This window comes from Pollicipes pollicipes, unplaced genomic scaffold (assembly GCF_011947565.3).
Source record: "Pollicipes pollicipes isolate AB1234 unplaced genomic scaffold, Ppol_2.1 Scaffold_6052;HRSCAF=7182_pilon_pilon_pilon, whole genome shotgun sequence".
In the NCBI taxonomy this organism is placed as follows: Eukaryota; Metazoa; Arthropoda; class Thecostraca; order Pollicipedomorpha; family Pollicipedidae; genus Pollicipes; species Pollicipes pollicipes.
In genome coordinates this window covers 15,353,206-15,379,628 of record NW_023596805.1, presented here as the reverse complement: position 1 = coordinate 15,379,628, position 26,423 = coordinate 15,353,206, and the positions used below count along the sequence as shown (strand labels likewise).

Sequence of the window (26,423 nt, the reverse complement as noted above, 5' to 3'; positions counted from 1 at the left end):
TCTGAGATTGCGTGCGCGCATGCTTGAAGCTTTGCATGCAATTTGTTTCATAAATCGATTTTGCAAAGCATGGACGTACTCAGGCAAATATAGGTTAGCATTTTTCAATTTGGACTTCACTGAGATCCTCTCCATCAAGCTTTCATGAGGCTTCTTACGTTTTTTAGCATGGGTCTCGCGCATAGAACATTAACACGCGCCCGGGTGGCCGGCTAGATACCCTTCGCCCGGGTGGGGAGTTCACTTTGAGCGCACCCCCCCCCCCCCTGAGATCTCGGGAACCACGAAAGCTAGAGACACCAAACTTACAGGGTGTATTGACCTGCACATGAACTCGTTTAGATCAAAGTTTCAGGTTCCTAGGTCATGACCTTTGGGTCAAAAGGGGTCAAACAAGGTCAAGCTGCAGGTCGGTCTCCTAAAACCCTGCTCCCAGAACCTTGATAACCGTTTCTAAGCAAAAGGTCACATACGCATTGGAGGTCAGTGATCTTGTTTGACCTTTTGAAGGTCAAGGTGACCAAAATCATACAAGATTGCTGTGAGTTTTGCAGTTGACTAAGCAACAAGTATTACGTTAGGCGGTATGTTTCCCAAACAAAATGCTGACCTGGGTTATTTTAAGTCAATGACCTATTCTGACCTCTAAGAGTCCATGGAATATGCATAATGCAGTTTCTGTTATCATTAAATCCAAAATTAGCACCAGAAACTACCCCACACAGCAAGCCCTAGAGAAGCAAAACAGGTTGGTGTTAACCTTGTTGTGACCTTCATACCTGATACTAGGTCAATTTAATTTGCTCATTCAACTGTTGTGTTGCGTAAGAAAGCATCTCAGAGATGGATGGCCTCGTCTAACACTTCGTTGTTGGATCAGATTGAATGATTCCCTAGAAATCGCTTTCGCTGGAACCATGACCTACCATGGGTCAGCGACCCTACAAGGTACATCTAAATTTGTGATGCCAAACGATCTGCTATTCAAAGATCTACAACTGTGCAAAATTTGGTGCGGCTACGTCGCGCCGTTCGGAAACCATTCTGGAAAAACCTTCGGGGGGTCAATTTGACACCCATCCGAGCGCGTGTTTAGAGGTATCATCCTCAGCCAAGGGCTGAGGGGCCTTTCCGTCCCAGCGCCGAGTGCCTACCGGCTGCCATTCTGGAAACACGGGGCGGGGTCTGCTGGTCGATCCAGAGTCCTTTAGCACCCATACTGTGGTCCCCGCCCTGACGCGTAATTCGTCTAACCCGGACAGTTGGTCCCAGATTGACAGAAGAGTCTCCAATGATGCCACAGGCTTCTTTACCGCCGCGAGTGGTCCAGTAATTGGCACAGAAACTCCAGCTTGGCTTTTCGGGCCGTTGGCTGAAATAGGGCGAAAGGCCCCCCTTTCCGTAGTAGGGGCCCTGACCGATACAGGGCTCTTCCGTTGCTCGATTGTGATCTCCCATAGTAACCTCTACCTCCTTTCATTGTCAGAGGGAACCATCCAGCGCAAGAGACCCCCGGCAGTCGGGGTCCTGGCTTTGTACCTGCTCAGTAAATGTTTCCATGCCCACTTGAGGCCCTTTGCTGACGCAGGACCCCTTGTTAGGCGCTGTGGGCTCTCGTCTGATTAAGATACCCTCATTGTTGCAAAGGTTCCGACTTATGCAATTCGCGAGCCCCGTCCTCGTCCCTGCTTTGGACATGGGCTCCCAGGGTTCAGACCCACACGGAGGTGCCCACACTGTTCGGTGTTGGTGCACTCTAGCCGAAACAACGGTCCGCATGGTCCCAAGGGCTCCCAACTGATATCTGTTGGTCGATATCTGTTCGCTACGTCACTGTCATTGACTGTTTCGCTATTCAAAATGTGCGAAATGCTTGTCAGGGTTAGATGGACCAAATTGTTAAAACGCCTCGATAGCAAACAGCTTTTAGGTAAAGCGGTCTCATAAGCATCCCACGTTTTTGATTCTTGTTTCGCCTTGAGTTTTAGTGATGGTTTACCACACAATTTAGATTTTAAAGCTTAGATTTACCTGAATAGGGTATGTCTTTCGAAAGATAGTGAATAAACTGAGACTGAAGTCAACGGTACCGCGTAATGTTGTTTAACATGCACAGTCCAACGAAGGCCTGCTGTCGATAAATCTGTACTTTCATCAAGAACATGTCGATAGGGCAAGTCCTCCAAGATCAAATCAGCTCGTGCTTACTGTAATCATTTTTGACACTTCATGACCTAAATTGTCTTACCTTGTTCGCATTAAGCGTTATCTGGTGAGATTTGACCATCGCCATACAGCCGCTTGTTTCGCTGTCGTGCCATCCTTGGCTCTTGGGATAAATGCGTGCGGCCTATGTGCGCAATGGCTTGCCCGTATGGCCTTTGACATGTCGCAGGTAACAATCCATGATCGTTTGCTATTGGTGATTAACCCAAAGTATCAATGGATGTGCAGTATCGCGTCCCTGATGTGCGGTATCACCTCCCTGGTGTGCAGTACCAGCTCCCTGGTGTGCAGTATCGCGTCCCTGATGTGCGGTATCACCTCCCTGGTGTGCAGTATCGCCTCCCTGGTGTGCAGTACCAGCTCCCTGGTGTGCAGTATCGCCTTCATGGTGTGTAGCGCCGCCTTCCTGGTGTGCAGCACCACCTTCATGGTGTGTAGCGCCGCCTTCCTGGTGTGCAGTGCCGCCTTCCTGGAGTACAGTACGGCCTTCACTGTGTTCAGTACCGCCTCCCTGGTGTGTAATACCACTTCTCTTGTGTGTAGTATCGCCTCCTCGGTGAGTAGTACCGCCTCCCGATGTGCAGTACCGTCTACCTAGTGTGAAGTATCACCATCCTGGTGTGCAGTACCACCTCCCTGTTATGCAATGACACTTCCCTGTTCTGGGTTAGGCGTATTTTTGAAGATACAAGGAGGTTCAAATCCGTTTATCATAAAACAAGTACACGAAGTTGATTGCTTTGTGGTCCTGAGGGTCTGGCCACATTAAATTCACCACGTTAACCTGGTTTGACTCATCCGCAGTCATGATTGCAGTGAAGCTGCAATCATGTTCACTGAATGACCTCACACTCTCCTCTCCTCACACTCTTCTTCTCCATCATTCATCTGTTCATCATAGCCTTGTTTCGTTATGGTCGCTTACAGCCCAGCGATATCCTTGGTAACGGTGTGACGCAAGAAGGTATTTTGTTTTTTGAGGGTGAGACTGCCAACATGTGACGATGGCCACTTGGCAGCGGCGGATCCAGAAGCCCCGATCGCGGAGCTGCATTTTTCCAGATCGTGTGTGCCAGGGCAGAGAAACAACATAGTCCAGGGCGTATGGGCACATTTGAGCATCTTGTTTTACAGGAATGACTCTTATCTAGACTGCCGCGCACAAACATCGGGTGAAGTCTCACCCAATTCCAGTCCGCGAGAGGAACGAAAGCGCGGTGTCAGCAGAGACGCTAGAGGGTGCATATGCCATCATTAATTCTCTTCAGCATGAAATAAGACGTTCTGTTACGAGGGGAGGGGTGGGGGCTAATTTTCGCCATGAAGTCTGCCAGGCATCACGGGATGACCCTTCATGTACAGGACGGCCATGTTGGCATGAGCTCACCACACCGAGAGGCATTTGTGTACTGAAGAGGTGCTCATAGTCCATTTCCAGTTTCTTGTCGTATCAACGAGCATGTTTGCAGTCTATAGGTCAGGTTAGGTCAGGTTAGGTCAGGTTAACATTCGCTCACAGAGGCTGGGTGTGATAGGAACATACATGACTACAGCCTAAAATGCCAGTCCAGAGATCTTCTTCGTCCATATCTTCTTCTTCATATCTACCTCCATTCTCCTGGTTTGTCTTCGAAAATAGGACTTAATTAATCTTATCTATGTGTATAATGTTCCTGACAAATGCACTTAACAACTTACTTAATAATAACTCATCTATCTGTCCATTCTCCTGCTTTTCACGAAAAATTTGGTTAACAGTACTGTATTATTGATATGTATAATGTTCCTCGCAAATGTCGTTGCAGCTTATGTGATTGTTCGTTTTGTCGAGGCATTGACAAATGAGTTGTATGGTTCCATAAGGCTACCGGGGTAGGGGCGGGCTGGATTAAACAAAGGATATTGAACTGGGATTAACCTGGTAGTTTCCATGTCTGAAATACTTTTCCCGTAGATTGGGTACCCTGGATTACAGCTCGACCATGGCAACAGTTTTCCTTTACCAGACATAAACATTCTCAGTTTGAAAGCACGTGCAAACGCTCGGTGTCATATGAAGCGTGTCTTTTGCCACACATAGCTATAAGTCAAAGTTCGTCGTAGAGCCAGTAGCGGCGCTTTTACCGCCGAGTTTGCACCAAACCCACGACTTTGCAGTAACTACAACACGACCGAGCCGGATGCCTAGATCGGCCGCCTACGTCGTCGTTTACATGGGTGCTTACGCTGAGTGTAATGGTAGAGATGAAGTTTATGCGGGATTGGCCACTCCCGGATTCAGCTCTTGACTGATCTCTCCTCGGTCCTTGACGACCGCGGGCGGATCTCCTGCCATCTGGCGGCAGATTTACCAGTGAGGGGCGGGGCGCACGCGGACACCCGTCGTCGGTGCTCCACGGCGGCCCGATCGATAAGTTATTAGGAATAAATCGCGATATGGCTGCCTAGTGGATTCACGAGTCAGGATTCGCACACATGAACAGGAGCGGATACAGCCGCCGTTTTGGGAGAATGGATCGAAAACGATCATCCATGGTTAAAAGGTGGGAGCGAATGACGTGATTTTGACTGGCGACCAGCCGGGGCTCAGGCGCGTGCATGTAGAGACTGGTGGCCACACGATACGCATGCTTGATGGATGGAAGTCGGCTGTTGATTGTGGGGAGGGGGATGGAGGAGGGGAGGAAGGGGGCAACGTCGCATCACGGCTCGGGAGGTACCCAGTAGCTGACCAGCGCAGGGTAGCGTACCCAGTAGCTGACCAGCCTAGTGTAGCGTACACAGTAGCAGACCAGCCTAGTGTAGCGTACCCAGTAGCTGACCAGCCTAGTGTAGCGTACCCAGTAGCTGACCAGCCTAGTGTAGCGTACCCCGTAGCTGACCAGCCTTGTAGCGTACCCAGTAGCGACCAGCCTAGTGTAGCGTACACAGTAGCAGACCAGCCTAGTGTAGCGTACCCAGTAGCTGACCAGCCTAGTGTAGCGTACCCAGTAGCAGACCAGCCCAGGGTAGCGTGCCCAGCAGCTGACCAGCCTAGGGAATCGTACCCAGCAGTTGACCAGCCTAGTGTAGCGTACCCAGTAGCTGACCATCCTAGTGTAGCGTACACAGTAGCTGACCAGCCTAGTGTAGCGTACCCAGTAGCTGACCAGCCTAGTGTAGCATACACATTAGCTGACCAGCCTAGTGGAGCGTACCCAGTAGCTGACCAGCCTAGTGTAGCGTACCCAGTAGCTGACCAGCCCAGGGTAGCGTGCCCAGTAGCAGACCAGCCCAGGGTAGCGTACCCAGTAGCTGACCAGCCTAGTGTAGCGTACACAGTAGCTGACCAGCCCGGGGTAGCGTACACAGTAGCTGACCAGCCTAGTGTAGCGTACCCAGTAGCTGAACAGCCTAGTGTAGCGTACACAGTAGCTGACCAGCCTAGTGTAGCGTACCCAGTAGCTGACCAGCCTAGTGTAGCGTACCCAGTAGCTGACCAGCCTAGTGTAGCGTACACAGTAGCTGACCAGCCTAGTGTAGCGTACACAGTAGCTGACCAGCCTAGTGTAGCGTACACAGTAGCTGACCAGCCTAGTGTAGCGTACCCAGTAGCTGACCAGCCTAGTGTAGCGTACCCAGTAGCTGACCAGCCTAGTGTAGCGTACCCAGTAGCTGACCAGCCCAGGGTAGCGTGCCCAGTAGCTGACCAGCCTAGGGTAGCGTACACAGTAGCTGACCCAGCCTAGTGTAGCGTACACAGTAGCTGACCAGCCTAGTGTAGCGTACACAGTAGCTGACCAGCCTAGGGTAGCGTACACAGTAGCAGACCAGCCGAGGGTAGCGTACACAGTAGCTGACCAGCCCTAGTGTAGCGTACCCAGAAGCTGACCAGCCCCGTGTAGCGTACCCAGTAGCTGACCAGCCTAGTGTAGCGTACCCAGTAGCTGACCAGCCTAGGGTAGCGTGCCCAGTAGCTGACCAGCCTAGTGTAGCGTACACAGTAGCTGACCAGCCTAGTGTAGCGTACCCAGTAGCTGACCAGCCTAGTGTAGCGTACACAGTAGCTGACCAGCCTAGGGTAGCGTGCCCAGTAGCTGACCAGCCTAGGGTAGCGGGAGGAGACGCATTTTTGCGCACCAGCAGGCATTGTTCTTCTGACTAAATCAGGTTCGCATTCTCCCGTTGAACACGTCTCCCCGATCCACCTATGACCACGTCGTATGAGGTAAGGGGTATGACACGCACCGGCCGCTGAGCCCTCTCCGCCCCAGCTTCACGCGCCCGTAACGCAACGTGGGACGCCGCAAAACATTCGCATAGATCAGCAAACACCTTAATACGCGAAACAATATGCAGGCAACCAAGCTGAGTCACACGAGAAGATGACATGAACACCAAAATACTAAAAACCACAAGTCAGGGGAAATTACGGCGCGAATTCGCGTGGTATCATGGTCCAGCCGCCGCGCAGACACACTTCCGGTTCGGGCGGAGGTGGCGGCCTATTGAAGGAAAGCTTTGCGGGACTGGAGCTTCACCTAGCTCTCTGGAACGAAGGACTACGCGGAGCTCAGCCTTACACATGGGCACACAATTTGTAGCTTTTCCGGTTGCACCTGTTGGCACCCTTCCCAGACAGCGCGGTGACCTCCTCACACAGTATGTGAGGTTGCATGCGGAGGAGGTCTGCGGCATGAACGGCAGTCTGTTCCCGTTGTAGAGGAGACCCATCACTGCTCTGCACTAGTAGGCACGCATTTGATGATGCTGATTTTTATGTAACAGGGCACAGGCACCCACCATCAAGTAAGGAAATTTATTGAATTTTGATTTTTGAATTCGAGCAGTCATGCCAAAATGCTCGTTCCCAACCTCTGATGCCGAGGACGCCCGGAATCTCTTCAAACCCTTTGAAACACAAGGGAAGCCAGCGCTACAGACACTCGATACCACCAACAAACGGCGCGCGAGCCCCCACTCCAGTCCGGCCGGCGTCCTATGGCATTTTCCCCGCTAAATGGCAGGGCTGGTCGCGCGGTCGCTAAAATGCGTCGAGTGGCCAACCCAGTTTAAGTAATGGGATGTTAGATCACATCTTTGAATATTCAGCTGGCGTTCAACTTCATACTTGTAAGCTTGCTCCTTCATTTCCGAAACCAATTCTTTCCCCCGTCATATCAAGGTCAAGAATATATTTTGGCCTTTTGCTGCGTGCTTGTGCTTGTCGCGCTCGCGCTTGCTTGTCGCGCATGAACCAACGTGTGTGGTACAGAACAGGGTTCCCATATGCAGAAAAACGCGTTTAATGCAGAAGGTGAGAGAGCACAACACATGGAAGACGCCAGGCGACATCCATGTACTACCGAACGGAAAAGGGGTAGCGAATGGCGCCAACGAACTAATACAAGACACATGATAGGTGAGCACATTCTCAAAATTATTGATCGGATGGACCGAATTGTACGGTGTAAATTGAATTATTAGCATCCCGCCTCAACAAAAAAAAACGAGCCAATTAACTTATCGGCCACATATGCGTCCCTGCAATGCACCGGCTTTTCTAACATAAGTCTAGTCAGGGGTAGTGCTGGCGCCATGGTTCAGCTGTACGTCTAACGGCTCGTGGGTACAGGGTTCAACTGCTCGCGTTGTCCGCCTTTCCTGCCTGGGTGAACCTCAGAAGCCCCAGCCGCGCAGCGTCAGCACCTGACTGCGGCACGCAACCACACGTACACGCACAGCGTCAGCACCTGACTGCGGCACGCAACCACACGTACACGCACAGCGTCAGCACCTGACTGCGGCACGCAACCACACGTACACGCACAGCGTCAGCACCTGACTGCGGCACGCAACCACACGTACACGCACAGCGTCAGCACCTGACTGCGGCACGCAACCACACGTACACGCACAGCGTCAGCACCTGACTGCGGCACGCGACCACACGCACACGCACAGCGTCAGCACCTGGCTGCGGCACGCGACCACACGTACACGCACAGCGTCAGCACCTGACTGCGGCACGCGACCACACGCACACGCACAGCGTCAGCACCTGGCTGCGGCACGCGACCACACGTACACGCACAGCGTCAGCACCTGACTGCGGCACGCAACCACACGCACACGCACAAACAGGCTTCCTCCGGAAGGACGCACCGGCTAAACAATGAATGCAAATTGGCATTGCACAGCTTGCGGGGGTCGGTCCAGTCAATACCTTTACGAGTGGCTGATTGTCGTTTTGACCGAGCAGGACTGGCTGTTATCGCCTGAAGTACATTCCTCTTCGCGTTCCTGTCGCCGACACGACTCACACGTGAACGGCCGCGACCAGGCTGGGCCCAAAGTCCACAAGCGATAAGCTATCATAGCAGGTTGGAGAAAGCAACTGTACGCGGGCGCGAAACGGCGACTGACACGTGGGCGGAAAGAGAACATTTGGGAGCGGGGTGGCAGCGCGGAACAGCGGGCGGTGGGAGGGGGCTTGTGATCTGAAATAGGTTTTAGAGTGTGCGAGAGGCTGCAAATACGACGTTTGTGTTTTTATTCAATAGGACGACAGGTAATGTGTTGACCATATATCAGCGCTTAGTTTAGCACCTGGCGTTGCTGTTGCACGAGGCGTTAAGATCTCTGACGACTCATCTAAAAGTATGATTCACTGAAACACCGTAAGCTGCGATTTGGGCCGGCTCCGGGTTACGATCCCGCTAACTGATTAGCCATCGGCTGCAACCGCAGAGTGGACACATGCGAAAGGAGCTTATCCATGACAGCACATGGTGCACATGTTTTGGTTGAGTCCCGTGTTTGTCGTCCCGTCCGCGGACACGCGACCCGCTGTTCTTCAGCTCATGGTGCGTGGTTCGTTGTAGCATATGCTGCTATTATCGCTTCCCTTCCAACGAATCATACGTTGGCATGATGACACGATTTTGACCCCGGCAGCCATGTTAAGACATACCGTTTTTCTCCGACAGGTGTAAGTAGGCAGGTGATGACCTGGAGCTTATGAAATCCACACCCAATGTGTAACACAGAACATCGAAGAGGTATGAACGCAGCCAGCCTATGTCTCCTGGTAATGTACCTCCCACCTGGAAACTGGACATGTTGACCAGTATGATTCCCCCCAGGTGCTGCCGTACCCCACAAGTTAACTTGTTAAGCCCCAGCAGGGCGTACGCTGTAAAACACGGCTAGGCGCGCTCGCAGTCGGACCGGGCGTGGGGTCCCGCCCTGGGAGCTGCAGCGAGGCCGGCGCGGTCAAGCTGCTCAGGTGACACCAGTCAGCCATATACGAGAAGCTTTGGCGTTCAGCTCCCACCAAAGTGATCCTCCTGGCGATGACTATTCCAATGCGTCAGCAAAATATTGTCAACAGCGGCTTTTTGGCTCGCCGTGCAAAACCAGGACCAGGCGGCCCACGTTAGCCTTCCTGCATGGATAACTTGACACCTTGGCTGACGTCACACCAGCGCTGTGAGCGCGCCGAATCTTTTGCCTCCGTCACTTTTTGTGACACAAGCCTGACCACCAGCCACCAGCGTCATCACCATAGGTACCGCGAGACGCTCCCTCGTCCGCAGACGGTCTGACTCGACACCTCCCATTGGACTCCCCATCCCACGGCCGTCCACAGGCTGAGACGCCTCCCTGCTGCGGTGGCCGGGCTATCGCTGTCTCAGACGCCTCCCGGCTGTGGTGGCTGGGCTGTCGCCGCCACAGAGGCCTCCCCGCTGTGGTGGCTGTGCTGTCGCCACCACAGGCGCCTCCCGCTGTGGTGGCTGGGCTGTCGCCGCCACAGGCGCCTCCCGCTGTGGTGGCTGGGCTGTCGCCGCCACAGACGCCCTCCCGCTGAGGTGGTGGGCTGTTGCCGTCTCAGCTCACGTCAACCAAGTCGTCGAGACGTTCAGTTCACGGCGCAGGACGTTCCAGGCGATAGGGCTGCAAACGGCGGCAGCACGACGCGCTTATCGCCGCTACTGACGCAACGCTGCAGCCGGCATGACCTGCAACTTCCGCCGCGACCGGTCACGCACGCACGTGCCGCGTGAAACTGTCACGGGCGCGCGTGATCGCTCCGAAATTTCTATTTCGACGGCGGTGTCCGGCACGCGCCGCTCTGATCGCGCAAAACCGAGTTTCGCCCGTCGGCCGGCGGCCGGTCGCCCTTATGGCGCGCGGCCGGCGGCCACCGGACCGCCGCCGGGGTATAAGAGGGGCTGAGCTGGGGGCAGCGGTACCGTGTTCCAGTGTGAGAGCGACGAGGTGTCGAAGGCGGCCGCACCGCCGAGGCGCCAGCGGACAGCGCTCACATTGACGCAGCCAGCCACCATGGCGAGCACGGTGAGACAGCGGCGGCGACGCTCGGTCTGGAGCCCTGTGTATATACAGGGATCTGGACCCAGAGACCCGGATCTTAAGCCCTTGATCCTGAGTCCTGGGTCATGACCCTTGGTATGGTCTTTGGATCTTTATTGCTCGAGTCTAAGTTCTGGATCCGATTCCTAGATTGAGATCCCGAGGTCACAATCCATTCATCGTGATCGATTGACCGTCGTCCCTGAATCCTACTCTATTAATTGCCATCTTTGTGTTCTGATTCTGGATTCGGATCTGTGACCCGTCCAATCTAGGGTCCTCCTCCTTAGATATCAACCGGTGGGTCCAGAGTCCTGCAATTAATCCATACACCCTGAGCCATGGACCATGGATTCTGATTGCTAAAAACACGGCAGTGTATTATGCAAAGTGAGATCAGTGGTCTGGGATAGGGTAGCCTGACATTCATCACTCCTCCACTCCCTGTTGCAACTCCTGAACGGATGCGAAACCGTCAAATGAATTCTGTCGAACCCAGTTCGAGATCACCTAAACTAGAGAGAAAGCATGCCAAGAGAAAAGCAAGGATTAGCTGGTGTTGTGCCAAAATTAGCATAACACCACCCAATTTAGCTGATGCTAGATTCTGAGGCGAGGTAGTGGAGGCAAGCTTTTGGTGGAAGTGTGTGATCCCATGGTCTATTAGACATGGACGCCAGTTGACCTGACGCGCGGTCAACGACCCATCTCTATTAGACATGGACGCCAGTTGACCTGACGCGCGGTCAACGACCCATTTCTGATGTGACCCGCTCTGGCCGGACACATGTACCGAGCTGTACCGAGCCGGACACATGTACCGAACTGTACCGAGCCGTACACATGTACCGAGTTGTACCGAGCCGGACACATGCACCGAGCTGTACCGAGCCGGACACATGTACCAAGTTGTACTGAGCCGGACACATGTACCGAGCTGTACCGAGCCGGACACATGTACCGAGCTGTACCGAGCCGGACACATGTACCGAGCTGTACCGAGTACATGATGAGTTCAAAACAAATCCCAAAACCCGATCCCAGCATGACATCAGCCTGGAACCCAATGGGATCCTGGGTCCACCTTTTGAATCCAGGCACATGTCTGCCATCTAGCCAAGGCTGCGCCACTGGCTGATCACAGATAAAAGAGTTCGTCGTCAGGGCCTCCAGGCGCTCCTGAAGCTGGGCCATCACAGGCATACCACATTGGCTGTCATTGTAAGATAACGTCCCTCTTCAACTGCCTCCCACTGTTTCATTCCATACTCTTTATACCGCAGACTTCTTTTGTTTGGGCATTTGCCGGCAAGCGTATCGGACATCCTGACGATGCTGTTAAAAGGTGTTGGCCTGGCGAGAGGGCCGCAAGGTACTGGCCTGGCGAGAGGGCCGCAAGAAGGTACTGGCCTGGCGAGAGGGCCGCAAGAAGGTACTGGCCTGGCGAGAGGGCCGCAAGAAGCGGGAAACAACACGGCATCTGGCCTGGCGAGAGGGCCGCAAGAAGGTACTGGCCTGGCGAGAGGGCCGCAAGGTACTGGCCTGGCGAGAGGGCCGCAAGGTACTGGCCTGGCGAGAGGGCCGCAAGAAGGTACTGGCCTGGCGAGAGGGCCGCAAGAAGGTACTGGCCTGGCGAGAGGGCCGCAAGAAGCGGGAGACAACACGGCATCTGGCCTGGCGAGAGGGCCGCAAGAAGCAGGAGACAACACGGCATCTGGCCTGGCGAGAGGGCCGCAAGAAGCAGGAGACAACGCGGCATCCTGATAACCAGGCTTTAACCAAACTCATGCAACGGAACAGAAAAATTGTGAATTTGCTGTGGGAGCCCTGCCAATATGCCACATTCTCACCCCCAAATCTTTACTGTGCCGCAACGCAATATTATGAATTTCCTGCAGCATGTTGAAAGGTCACGGCTGTGGTGCTTCCCTACGTACTGAGAGGCCAATACATGCAGCGATGAAATGAGCAAACGTCCGGCGAAAATAAATACATCACGTGAATACAGTGCAGATGTCGCAACGTGAACGCATTTATGCCCCATGGGTGACCATTTTTCCAGTCTTGGTCGCGGCAACCAGATCGTGCTAGTCAGCACCCGTGTGACGTCATCAGCTTAGCTCGTGCCTCTCGGCCGTGTTCCAGAGCCAGCGGGTGCTGCTGCTGGCGGCTCTGTTCGTGCTGGGCTCTCACGGCTCACCCGGCAGTCGGGACCGCGCCCAGCCCCAGCCGGCCAGCCCCAACGACACGCGGCTGGCGCGGGCGGCGCTCGGCGATGGTAGCGCCACCTTTATGACGGCGGACGGTGCGGCACGCCATCTGACGCCCGCGGTTGCTGCTAGGTCTGAGGGCCGGACTTTCGATCTGGTGCCGGCAGCCACAGGTCAGAAGGGGATGGAGAGAGAGACGAGGTCAGGAGGGAGAGGGGAAGGACGGGAAATCAGGAGGCGGAGGGAAGAGATGGGAAAGTCAGCAGAAGATCATGAGGGGAAGGGGAGGGACGGGGAGGTCAGCAGAAGATCAGGAGGGGAAGGGGAGAGACAGGAAGGTCAGCAGAAGATCATGAGGCGGAGGGAAGAGGCGGGAAGGTCAGCAGAAGATCAGGAGGGCAAGGGGAGGGACTGGGAAAGCGTGTGACGAGCCGTTTCCGATATGAGTTTGGGATCCAGTCACAGCGACTTTGGCAAGACATGAGGGAGTGCAGCTTTCAAGTGCGGAAATCGTAACAATATGTGACGCAACAAATGCTATTCGAATTGCCCTAGTGTCTTGTTAGAAATGACATGTTTGTCAATGGCTGCAAAAGGCTTTCTCAACATCGGTATTAGCTCATTCTGATCTCTTCATCACGCATGTTTTAATATTGTGCACATATTGCTTGGTATACCAAATTATTTAGATATCATCTACCTTCCAATACATAAATAGTGTGCCTAAAAATATAACTGATACATGTTGCATTCAATCAATCACACGTTATCGACCGTTTTCAGGCTATGGACACGACAAGAAGTACCACCATGACAAGAAGTATGGCAAAAAATACTACAGCGACAAGGGGTACGGCGGCTCCAAATATGGCAATGACGGCTACAAAGGAGGGAAATACTACAAGAAAGGGTCTGGCCACCACGGGAAGAAGTACGGTGCCCACGGCAAGGGCAATAAAAAGGTTTGTACTATATTACAAAAGGACGTAAGACAAGGTCCGCTGCTGAGTTCAAGTTATTGGCTGCGATTCGTCTGATACAAGACACACCACTTCAGTCGTCCGTCTGCATACCGCACTGGCTATTTACTCCCCCCTCCTAAACGGCAATAGCTTTTGCATGGACGACGCGAACTTTAACTTTGTGTTGTGATTTTGCCTTCGTGTCTTCATTCAGCTCCCTTGGATTATGTGCTTCAGTTTGTGGCTCACGTCAGGCTGGTCTATTTTGCCTAGTCCAGCTTAGCTGTCAAATACCAAACGTAGCTCATTTGCCAAAGTTCGATATAAAAAACTTATCATGCATCCCAAATAGTGTGTGCCATCTGTTGTTTACAAAGTAAATATTGTCCGCAGCATTGCCTCATGAGCTCTCGTTTCTTTCATTCCATAACACTTTCCAGGGTTACTATGGCGACCATGGTAACAGTCACCATGGCTACAAGGGAGGCAGCAAGTACAAGGGAGACAAGCACGACAAGTACCACGGCAACAAGGGTCATAAGTACGGCAACAAGGGCTACTACGACAAGGGACACAAGAACAAGGTCAGCAGAGGGCGCCAGCAATAACGGCCGCACCAAAGACACGCTACGTGTCACTGAAATATACTGGGCTCAGATGCCCCATCGAGTACATAGCGCCTTTCACCGTTGAGAACTGTAGTGATGAGAGAGAATTGAACTCGAATGACATTATGACTGAAGTAAAGGGCCGTTCGGCTTATTCGGAAATATGTCTTATGTAATGTCATGAACACAGAAGGGTCATGGACGGGTCAGGTGGAGGTCGTTTGGAGCGACCACGCCAGTTCAAGCGTGACACTTAACACGCTTCCTCGTTTTGGTGCACAGGGCTACAAGAACATCCACCACAAGGAGGAGTACCACGCCAAGAAGAAGTTCTACGACAACTACCACGACGACGGCTACCACAACAAGTACAATGACCACCACGGCTACTACGGCGGCTCCGACGGCAAGAAGTACCACGGCGGACACTACAAGGTATGTTTCGCCAGCTGGACCCCATCACTTGGCGCGGCTATGACAACCACCGACTGACTGGCTGGAGAGGGGATCAGGGGTGGCGTCTAGCAGGCCTCTGTCCAGGCAGACCATATGCATGATGTGAATCATGGAAAACTAGAGAACGCGGCATTGTACCCAGAACGTTTTGGCCTTTTGACCACGCCTGTTTGTAACTCGGCCACCTAAACATAATTCTGCAGAGAAAATTTGAATGCCACCGCCAAAAGCTGATCATACCTGAACAAGGAGGAGTACCACGCCATCATTACTTGAGGCCATAAGCTTCAAGTAAAACACAACCATTGAAAAAGCTTGGTAATACGTATGAATCCGTTCATTCTGGCGGTCGGCAAATGAACGTGCAGCACCATTAATGACATCTGCTAATGCCACGTTTGACGATGATCGGTATGCGGTGCTGTAGTCGACTTTGATATGGAGTTTTCAACTCTAATACCCAGTGCACGCCTCAAAAAACGTTACCACAGACAACGTCCCTCCGGGTTTGAGGAGCGCTCGGGCGCCTTCAAAAGATGTGAAGCGACGGAACAGCAGATCGGTTCATCGAAGCGGCGGTACAGCAGACCGGCTGGTCATCCGTCTGTTGCACACAATGCTCTTCTGACCTCGTGAACTGGTCCGACGAGGCCACACGCCTTCGCTGACGCCACCGCACCCTGCCGTTCACAGAAGGGACACTACGACCAGAAGAAGGGCCACGACGGGTACTACAAGAACGGTCACGATTATGACAAGTACGGCGGCAACAAGGGCAAGTACGGCCATGACAGCCATGACAGCTACAAGGGCAACCACGGCAAGTACCATCACGACAAGTACAAGAAGGGCGACCACCACAACAGCAAGTACGGCGGCGGATACGGCGGCGGCTACCACTAGATGAGGCGGCGGCGGCAGCCCGGCGCAAAGGCTGCCACCGACGCTGGCGAATGCCAGAGAACTGCGCAGAGGCTACTGCTTCACCGCGAGGCGGCGGGAACACCGCATGGAGGCTCTCAGAGAAGGCGGCGGCTGGCAGTGAACATGACGCCTTGGAAGCCGGCGCCGCGGGGTGACGTCACGGCGGCCCTCGGTGCGTCACTGAGGTGACGCTGGGGCCCGCCGTGACGGGCCCCAGCGTCACCCCCGCCGTACGCTGGCGCTCCTGCGGTCCTCTCAAGCAGGACGCTGTCGTGGTCTTTCAGCGCGAGTGATGGTGTGGCTCCGGAGAGGGCGCACGCGGTGCAGCCATCGCCGAGGGGTTTACTGGTGACGCGGTGCGCAGTCCCCAGATCAGTGTCGGATGCTGCCGAGTCGCCGTGCTCTGGTTCGTCCGCACCCTGGTTTGACCCTCTCCGGGGGGGGGGGGGGGGGGGGGGGGGAGGCGGAGCGTCTTCCCACTGGGCGGACGGGTCCGCCGGACCACACAGCGTTCGGTGATGACTGGATCCTGTACACGGTCCAGTGCTGCACAGATGCAGCGCACTGTCGCGTAGGTGCTGCACCCAGATACTGCGCAGAATCGTCTGGGTGCTACACCCAGATACTATGCAGAGTCGTCTGGACACAGCGCCGCAGTTACGTACTGTATCTGCCACCGCTGCACGTCTGGAAACAGCGCCGCAGTTACGTACTGCACCTGCCACCAGTGTACGCGCCACACACGCAGCAGTAGCACCACAGACGGCTGGACCTGCGTGTCACAATCCATGACCGCCTGTACTCGTCCGTCCGCTTTTCAAAATACTGCAGCAGAATGTTGATCGCGTGTTTAGGAGCGGTGCCCGCGATGCGCTCCTTCGCGGTTATTATGGCCGCGCGGTGGTTTCTGGTGGTCTGGAGGGTTTCGGTGGGGGTGATTAGACACAAATGTTTGGGTTGTTGTCAGCTAGTCTTCGTATGAACTGATTTTTGTGAGCATTTTTGTAGCATGCGAAGTATGGTGCAATATTCGGGATGTTTAAAAGACATTTGAAAGGAATGGTTACACTTGTGCCATACCGAAATTCCATGCTGCTTTCTGATGAAATACAGCCCCACATATGTGAACATGTTGAAGAGTGAGGTGTTTCAGCAGTTCCTGCTGCAACCGAAGGCTCCCGCGGATCCCTTTTATTTGAAATATCCAGAGACACGGTTTCATTATGTCCTGAAGCTCTGAGTCAGAGAAATTGGTCAAGATTTCGACATCAGATGCTGTTACGTCACCCATCACAGCTGTTCAAGCCCAGAGAGTGCTTACGGGTGGAATTGTATCTACGGTGATCCCAGCCCCCAAGTTTAACGGGACACTACCTTGAAAAACGTTCGAATATGCGTACAACAGGCACAAAACACAGCGACGGAAAGGTAAAACTCGATGAGACCAAATTTTTATGTGAACTCAGCTGCATCTGCTGAGGGCTTTTCTATGTCGTTTGTTAACAGATTGTAGCGCATTCTCTTTGCCAGTCATTGTTACGTTGCACACATAAGCACTACATTTTGCACACTGCTTAGGCTTATGCATTACCCTTTTCATAGGCATCTTTTCACTTTGTGAGGGCTGGTATTATAGGCGATATCGTGCAATATTTAAGACAGCGTGTGCTTGCTGCAAGGGATGCAATTAAACGTTAACCATGCACAATGCCGAGTAACATTGGCAAACAATTACTGTAATGATGCTCTGTAATGTATTTGGCTCTTATGCCCAGCCGATATGAAATCGATTGGGGCCTTCCTTCATGACGTCTTTGATCGAACAATTGCTGAAGGAACAATTGCTAACGACTGACACCTGCCAGGTCTCCTGGTCGGCTCTCAGATGTTACGATATAGTATTTTCCACATCAAAACTACATGAAACACGCGCATTTTCCTCCTCTCATCACCGCAATTTGCCGATTGTGTTCTCTAGCCATGTCCTCTCTTAAACACAACGGAGTGCCAGGGACTCAATCACCCGCGACCTCTCACTACAGGATGCGCACCTGGTCGCCCGTCTCAGTCGCAGGGGGCTGCAGCGACGAGAGAAACCCCGCAGCTCTTGGGCGACCTCTCACTACAGGATGCGCACCTGGTCACCCTTCTCAGTCGCAGGGGGCTGCAGCGGCGAGAGAAACCCCGCAGCTCTTGGGCGACCTCTCACTACAGGATCCGCACCTGGTCGCCCGTCTCAGTCGCAGGGGGCTGCAGCGACGAGAGAAGCCCCGCAGCTCTTGGGCGACCTCTCACTACAGGATCCGCACCTGGTCACCCTTCTCAGTCGCAGGGGGCTGCAGCGGCGAGAGAAACCCGCAGCTCTTGGGCGACCTCTCACTACAGGATCCGCACCTGGTCGCCCGTCTCAGTCGCAGGGGGCTGCAGCAACGAGAGAAACCCGCAGCTCTTGGCGGCATAGCCCCTGGCAACGCCATTTCGGTTTACCCGTGGCGAGAGGATGAAACTGGGAGGCCGTACGGAGAGGAAGAAACAGCTGCGCACGTTAAAGCATAGCAAATTATTTACAAATATCGCGGCTCGCTCCTCTTTCAGCGTTCAGCTTTCACACTTCATAACTATTGGAGGAGAAGTATCACTGTTGGCCGGAACAGGGCGGTGCAGCTTACGTTGTTAATGTAATGCTTATTTCATTTACAATAAACGTTGCTTGTGTAATACTTATTCTATTTACGATGACAGGTCTGAGAGCTGAGTGGATCACACTTTGCATTTGTACGTTATGATGAACGACGACATGCTAACGACGAGGATAATTAAAATGAATGGCGCTGCTTATGGTAGGGTGACGCTACAACACCGTTTATAGGCCAATGGCGTAATTTTGAGGTGACTCAATACTGCCCAAAATGTATTCTGTTAAGGGAGATGAAACGTGGCGATGCAATCAGCAATACCAACGAAGAACGACATCAGAAATAAAATACAAGCCATCAATAAAAAACGGCGACAGATGCCCAAATAAAATGCGCGTTTTTACACGAAGTATTCGATTTTCGCATGGTTGCTTTCCGTTTATACTACATTCCAACTACGCCTCCAACAAACCGCGCCGCCGCGCTGAGCCTGACAAGTTGCGGGACGTGCAGCACCTCTCGGTCTCCAACTCGCCCCCCCCCCCCCCCCCCCCCCCTCCACAGCCCGTATCCGTCCAGTGTGGAGCCCGCGATTTGGATTGCAGCTGCTGATGTCGTCAGCGGCCGGCTGGTCCGGCGGGGCCTTGGACTGCACCTGCTGATGTCAGCGGCCGGCTGGTCCGGCGGGGCCTTGGACTGCACCTGCTGATGTCAGCGGTCGGCTGGTCCGGCGGGGCCTTGGACTGCACCTGCTGATGTCAGCGGCCGGCTGGTCCGGCGGGGCCTTGGACTGCAGCTGCTGATGTCAGCGGCCGGCTGGTCCGGCGGGGCCTTGGACTGCACCTGCTGATGTCAGCGGCCGGCTGGTCCGGCGGGGCCTTGGACTGCAGCTGGTGATGTCAGCGGCCGGCTGGTCCGGCGGGGCCTTGGACTGCACCTGCTGATGTCAGCGGTCGGCTGGTTCTCTGGTGCTTTACGCCGGGTTGTCAGGGGGCCCCAGTTTCATCTGGAGCCACTTGAGTCTACCGTGTTTTGAGATGCATATACTGGAGCACATCGTGGTAAGCACAAGCACAACCTACATATTAAGTGCATCGGAGTTCACACTTCTTCACGGGATGCTCACCTGCAAGACGTACACGAAATACTTTTATCATCATCACTTGCCTCTTTCTGGCCTTCAGAAACGGGGAAAAACGCCAAACTTGAAGATACATTTATTGAGAATGTGATCTAAAAGGCAAGATGACTGCTACCGAGCCATGCATGTAACAATGTGCTTGTTAGCCATGTCAAGTACTCTGGCGAATAATCTTTAGTGCTGCGTCCCTCGTTAAGTCCAGTCATATGCAGCACGAAGATACCTCAGTCACTTTTCCCTCTTAATTTTTCAAAGATCTAGTCCAGATCTTTTGATTGGTTGCATCTCTGGAATAATAGCCCACGCTAAGCAGTGTCCGCGGCGTGAGCCATGGCTCCACGGTCTGGTCGGTCAACGGTATGATATTACGGTGAATGTTTAATGTGCCGCGATGTCCGGCACGGTCCACTCTGCCCTCTGACGTCACCTGGCCTTTAGCCAGCGACCACGGCCAACGGCCGCAAACGCTCCCAGCAAGAGACATACAGCGCACGGCGACAGCGACTCGAACCCACCCTTGAAGCGACTGGAAGCCACCCCTACTACGACTTAAAGCCACCCTTGAAGCGACTGGAAGCCACCCCTACTGCGACTTGAAGCCATCCCTGAAGCGATGAACCGCCCCGCCACGAGTCTATATCAACTACTAATTAACTGGCATCGCCCACGATTTTATTTTGCTATTTATCTCGCGGTCAGATTGATGCATCTTACTGCTTCAGTTTTGCATAGACCGCGCATGGTTAATAGCCCGGTATAAGAGTCGAAATGGTTGAGTTATCAGCATATATTAGCAGTTCAGGAATCTGGTGGCCGTGAAGATTGACGACGCTAATATGAGTTGTGGGGGTAAATTAGGGTGCAATTTCCACGCGCCATTATTCGAAGGTGCTCAAAGCGAAATTCACCAGCAAGTGTTGTACAACCGGTGCTAACCAAAATCCATCGACATCATACCGTTTCAGGACCTTTCGGAACAAATGTCACATGACTGCCGCGGGACGAAAATGGCGAGTGCAAAGATCTGTGGTAAAGGTCAAAGGGTGCTGTTAGTGGAACGCATATTATCAAAGTTCTGAGTCAAAGGTGAAGCGGGCTATGACCCATTATACCCTTTTAAAAAGTATAGAAGCACCACTGCCTAGATTCAAAGCAAATCAAATACATGATTACACGAGTGGAAAACATGCCAAAACCGGAGGTCAAGGCCACCTCAGGTCGATGACCTACGGTTACCTCAGACTAATATTTTGAGATAGGTTTTGCGTCATCGTTGTGCAGAAAGGTACATTGGAAAAAGAGCAGTCGCATCATAGCGCATTAACTGCGAATGCTGCACTCGTCATGGCCCAACGTGAATGACTTAAAAGTAATCTGGGTGATTGGCAGGACATGATTTAGGCCTAAAAGTTTCAGGTATAATCAAAATTATCGTAGGATGAGCCACTGAACTGATCAGGATGATGGCTAAACCGTCGTATAAATATTCAAAGAAATGTCGTGACGTCATGGGGAGCACAATCCCGAACCCACCCACCCTCCGTGACGTCATGGGGAAGACCATCCCGAGCCCAGCCCCCTCCCCCGTTTTTTTGCTGAAAGGGAAGCGTGCTGTCGGTGCAAGTTTTTTGTGTTTTATTAACACCCTACCCAACAGAGTTAAGCCGCACCATTCGGCGGCAGGCGTTTACTAGGCGGCTAAAAAATCTGATGCGCTGCATATTATTTTTGGTCATTGAAGGCCTTATTTGTACGGGAGTTTGCATCCGCGTAGGCCTTGGAAATTCTCATAACTGAAACGAGAAACTTTTTGCTGTGCTCATTTCTTCCATTTGGCCACGGATTTTCGAGGCACTGGTAGGTCGATGAGCTGTCTAAGTCGTCCTAAAATGTTAGTTTAGTGTCGCTTAAACGTGACAGACTATGACTGCGCAAATTTTCAGCCTTGTTGTGATCACTTAAACACATCCATTCGGCCTCTTAACGATTTTAGGTAATCGTCGCTCCAGCTCGGAGTTCGACATCTCTGTTCACTTATTCAGCCCAGACCTCACTGTTCCTTTCCGTTCACTCGCCGCACAAACCGTAGAACGCCGCAGGCTGTGCTGATCGTTCAAAAGGCACGCCCCACCACAGTGCCAGCCCAGGCGGCTGCGCTGTTTGAGTCGCTCAGGACTGCCATTGGACGGCTGCCAGGACTGACAGTGTTTATGGGCAGGACTTCTGTCGGTCGAACCTCCGTCCTGACTCTCATCTTTAAGGCTAAGACGGTGACGCCGTGATGACTCATCGGACGCAGCAGCAAAGGCAGCCAAACGTCCGCCGCCAATCCCGTCAAGATTCCCCCTAGGATGTCTTGAGCCAAAACCAAGCCAAAAGGAGCTCTTTTGGCGCCGCCAATGCCGTCAAGACTCCCCCTAGGATGTCCTGAGCCAAAACCAAGCCAAAAGGAGCTCTTTTGACAAAAGGCAATCGTGACGCCTCAACCCGCTCCTCCCGCTTTCGGATCCCCGTGTGCCGTCCTTGGTGCCATCAGTGGGTCACGCTCGCTGCACGACACCCTGCCACCCGTGTGCCGTCCTTGGTGCCATCAGCGGGTCACGCTCGCTGCACGACACCCTGCCACCCGTGTGCCGTCCTTGGTGCCATCAGCGGGTCACGCTCGCTGCACGACACCCTGCTACGGGTCAGATGATCCCGAGCTCGGTCCACGACACCCTGCTACGAGTCAGATGATCCTGAGCTCGCTGCACGACACCCTGCTACGAGTCAGATGATCCTGAGCTCGCTCCCCGACACCCTGCTACGAGTCAGATGATCCTGAGCTCGCTCCACGACACCCTGCTACGAGTAAGATGATACTGAATGGTCTGCCTCATTGAATCTGCCTGATACTGAATGGTGCCTCATTTTTACGCGTTAAAGGTTATCGACACCGAAAACAGCATCAGGAGAATGTTTGATTTTCTCAGTACATTTGTTGGTTCATTCCACATTTCGTCTTCGCGAGCCCAGCAAAGTTGAGCTTCAGAGCCCGCCTGGTCAATGACTCCGCACCGCTCCTACCAAAAGACGTGCTCGCTGCCGCACCAACGCTTGGTCAGTGGCTTTGGTCAATGCCTCTGCGCCGCTCCCACCAGAGGGCGTACTCGCTGCCGCACCAACGCTTGGTCAGTGGCTTTGGTAGTCCGTCGCTCACTTACCTGATATTTTTCCTCGTATCGAAACGTCGGGTATTGGCGAGATGAACAATGTTAGCCCTGCATCGTCGCTACGCCAGCATCTTCTGATATATTTAAGGTTGATAACACAGCACAAAAAATTCTGAGCTCATATTGCCCAAAAAGGCAGCCGTGGATGGCTTTCTTACGTGTATCACAAGTAGAGAGCTGGCACAATAATCTCACGTCGCTACGGAGCAGGTGAACCCTTTCCGTGCAAAAGCGTCAGCATTCGAATACCGGTCAGAGAGTCTCAGATGAGGCTAAACTGTTACAAGTGGCGGCCTGCGCTTGGTCAGGACCCGTTCTACAACCCTGTCTGGCGTCTGCTACTATTTTTGCAGCGAAACTTACAAAGTCACTGGCCTGGGATCACATTTGCAGTGCATGTTTTATGTATATTACCACGTAAACGAATGTATGTATGTATTTAATCGAGGATATCCCATAACATGACTTATCGGAGATTGCGTCCAGTTCATGAATATAAACTACCGAACAATGAACTGCCTCAACGACTGTACAACTACATACAGACGAGTCTATGAACACAAATGCTACACAAATACAAAAGTATGGTTCACACGAATAGAGATCCTAACACATGGGATGCAAACTCAAACAAGGTGGTATTCAAATACGAATATGAAGCAGACAAGCCTATTGGCGTTACAGCAGCCATGGGCGGACACTCCCTGATAGTCCTTTGACCCCCGCGTTCAGCCAAAAATAAGGCTAACCCACCGCAACGCTGGCAGATCTGTTGTTCTCGGGTCAACTCATCGCCGTCATTACCTCCATCCAGACACGTAGCCAAGATTTTCAGGCAAGAGTGCAGGTTCGGAATAGTTTTTGACGTCGAGCAGGAAACCACAGCTGATCATTTACTGCACCCCAGAGGTGGTAAAAAGTCCTGTCTGGAGCCTCGCCTCCCGACCTGTCGGCCTGACCTCGTCCCTGCCTGCGTCACCCTGTCCCACCGCGTCGACCTCAGCGCCGCCCGCACCCGAATGTCAGCCGCGGACCCAACCTTTGCGTCAATCAGAGGCACTGTGTCACCTGGCGGCGAGCGGTGCGGGCCCGCCTTCCTGACGAGCCCCCGCTATGGGGCGACCGGCGCTCGCTGCCGGCCTGGGGCTGCTTCTCTCGCTCGGCTGCCTCCTGCCTGGCCCTGCTGCAGGTGAGGTCATCACTAACGGACACTGCTACAGGTGAGGTCATCACTGCCCGACACTGCTGCAGGTGAGGTCATCACTACACGGCACTGCTGCAGGTGAGGTCATCACTACACGACACTGCTGCAGGTGAGGTCGTCACTACCCGACACTGCTGCAGGTGAGGTCATCACTACCCGACACTGCTGCAGGTGAGGTCATCACTACCCGACACTGCTGCAGGTGAGGTCATCACTACCCGACACTGTTACAGATGAGGTCATCACTACCCGATACTGCTGCAGGTGAGGTCATCACTACCCGGCCCTGCTACAGGTGAGGTCATCACTACCCGACACTGCTGCAGGTGAGGTCATCACTACCCGACCCTGCTACAGGTGAGGTCATCACTGCCCGGTCCTGCAGATGGTGGGCCACCGCTGCCCGGTCCTGCAGATGGTGGGGGCTCCCGCCGCCCGGTCCAGCAGATCGTGGGGCCCCCGCCGCCCGGTCCAGCAGATGGTGGAGCCATCGCTGCTCGGTCCTGAAGATGGGTGGGGTGACCGCCGCTTGGCACTGAGGGTGACTTAATCACTGTCTTGGCCTGGCCAGAAGCGAAATCCCCGCTGCCCGACGAAATCCCCGCTGCCCGACAGCACCGAACGCGAGGTTACCGCTGGCTGGCACTGACTGTAAAGTCACCTGTGCCTGATCTTGTTCAGGACAGATCGCCACTACTTGGCCAAGATCAACGTAAGGCCACCACTGTCATCCTCTGTGAAATGTGAGATTACCGCAGATCGGTCCTAGACATCGAGACGCAAAGCTTGAGCGTTTGAAGAATTTCAACGAATTTTGCATTTAGTTCGATCTCTGGAATAGTGCTATGTAAATTCTCTTTATTTGATGAGCTTGTATATACTATTTAGAAGTGTTGAAGTGGAATAACTAAAGGAGAGGCTATCCTATTCATTTTCATATTTAGCCAGCTATTCTCCTACTAAAGGTCAGGTAACCACTGCCTGGCCTTGCCGGAGGTGCTGTCAACTCCAGAAGCGCGCGGCAGTCACTACCCTCAGGTCACTGTGAGCCCTGCTGAATGTCACTTCACCGATGCCGGGCCGAACCGAACAACGAGCCTCACCCAGTGTTACCCTATCTTCAACCGCACTTCCAGCAACGTCACACGTGCCATGCAGTGTCCGCCTCCTGAGCCTGCGCAGGTCCGCCTTCTGGGCCTGCGCATCGATCACCGCGTAGCGTCCGCCTCCTGAGCCTGCGCAGGTCCGCCTCCTGGGCCTGCGCAGGTCCGCCTTCTGGGCCTGCGCATCGATCACCGCGTAGTGTCCGCCCCTTGAGCCTGCGCAGGTCCGCCTTCTGGGCCTGCGCATCGATCACCGCGTAGTGTCCGCCTCCTGGGCCTGCGCAGGTCCGCCTTCTGGGCCTGCGCAGGTCCGCCTTCTGGGCCTGCGCATCGATCACCGCGTAGTGTCCGCCTCCTGGGCCTGCGCAGGTCCGCCTTCTGGGCCTGCGCATCGATCACCGCGTAGTGTCCGCTCCTGGGCCTGCGCAGGTCCGCCTCCTGGGCCTGCGCAGGTCCGCCTTCTGGGCCTGCGCATCGATCACCGCGTAGTGTCCGCCTCCTGAGCCTGCGCAGGTCCGCCTTCTGGGCCTGCGCATCGATCACCGCGTAGTGTCCGCCCACTGAGCCTGCGCAGGTCCGCCTTCTGGGCCTGCGCATCGATCACCGCGTAGTGTCCGCCTCCTGAGCCTGCGCAGGTCCGCCTTCTGGGCCTGCGCATCGATCACCGCGTAGTGTCCGCCCCTTGAGCCTGCGCAGGTCCGCCTTCTGGGCCTGCGCATCGATCACCGCGTAGTGTCCGCCTCCTGAGCCTGCGCAGGTCCGCCTTCTGGGCCTGCGCATCGATCACCGCGTAGTGTCCGCCTCCTGAGCCTGCGCAGGTCCGCCTTCTGGGCCTGCGCATCGATCACCGCGTAGTGTCCGCCCCTTGAGCCTGCGCAGGTCCGCCTTCTGGGCCTGCGCATCGATCACCGCGTAGTGTCCGCCTCCTGAGCCTGCGCAGGTCCGACTTCTGGGCCTGCGCATCGATCACCGCGTAGTGTCCGCCCACTGAGCCTGCGCAGGTCCGCCTTCTGGGCCTGCGCATCGATCACCGCGTAGTGTCCGCCTTCTGAGCCCGCGCTTCTATCTCCACTTGTTGCGTGCATAACACGTGAACTCAACGATTTACACAGAAATAGAAGGCTGGATTATTGCTATCCATGATCCAACCATGCATAAGTTAATAACTTCAAGTTGTGTTTATGAAATTGTGGTCATAAACGCAGCATGAAAGTGCAGCATTGACAATATAACCAAGGCTCACTTGATGACCTTGTTTAACCAGCCAGTACAATGTCTGCAGAGCTGTTATCGTCACTACAGGACCGTGTAATCATATGCGTACGCAGAGCTACATTGGTGATATTGTGCCCAGGCCTGAGCTAAAATACTCGCATTCTTGCATACTTG

General features: G+C 53.8%; 2 protein-coding genes across 2 annotated transcripts in view; both read left to right on the top strand.

Moving 5' to 3' along the window:
• Positions 1-10,481: 10,481 nt before the first annotated feature.
• Positions 10,482-16,188, top strand: LOC119104593 (histidine-rich glycoprotein). Its single transcript, XM_037228315.1, has 6 exons — positions 10,482-10,563; positions 12,724-12,961; positions 13,572-13,750; positions 14,191-14,334; positions 14,641-14,793; positions 15,508-16,188. Exons 1-6 carry the CDS (start codon positions 10,552-10,554, stop codon positions 15,715-15,717), a joined length of 936 nt encoding a protein of 311 aa, XP_037084210.1. The 5' UTR covers positions 10,482-10,551; the 3' UTR covers positions 15,718-16,188.
• A 7,606-nt stretch (positions 16,189-23,794) lies between these two features.
• LOC119104287 (uncharacterized) overlaps positions 23,795-26,423 on the top strand; it is an 8,689-nt gene continuing 6,060 nt past the window's right edge. The window contains exon 1 of the mRNA XM_037227983.1: positions 23,795-23,916. Within this exon, the coding sequence (XP_037083878.1) occupies positions 23,841-23,916 (76 nt within the window). The 5' untranslated portion in view covers positions 23,795-23,840. The remainder of the gene's footprint in view (positions 23,917-26,423) is intronic.

What these genes read in the sequence shown, in the direction of transcription:
- LOC119104593 (XM_037228315.1), top strand. An exon ending in TCTGGTGCCGGCAGCCACAG is followed by an intron (nt 12,962 to 13,571) that starts GTCAGAAGGGGA and finishes GACCGTTTTCAG; the next exon opens with GCTATGGACACGACAAGAAG. An exon ending in ACAAGGGACACAAGAACAAG is followed by an intron (nt 14,335 to 14,640) that starts GTCAGCAGAGGG and finishes TTTGGTGCACAG; the next exon opens with GGCTACAAGAACATCCACCA.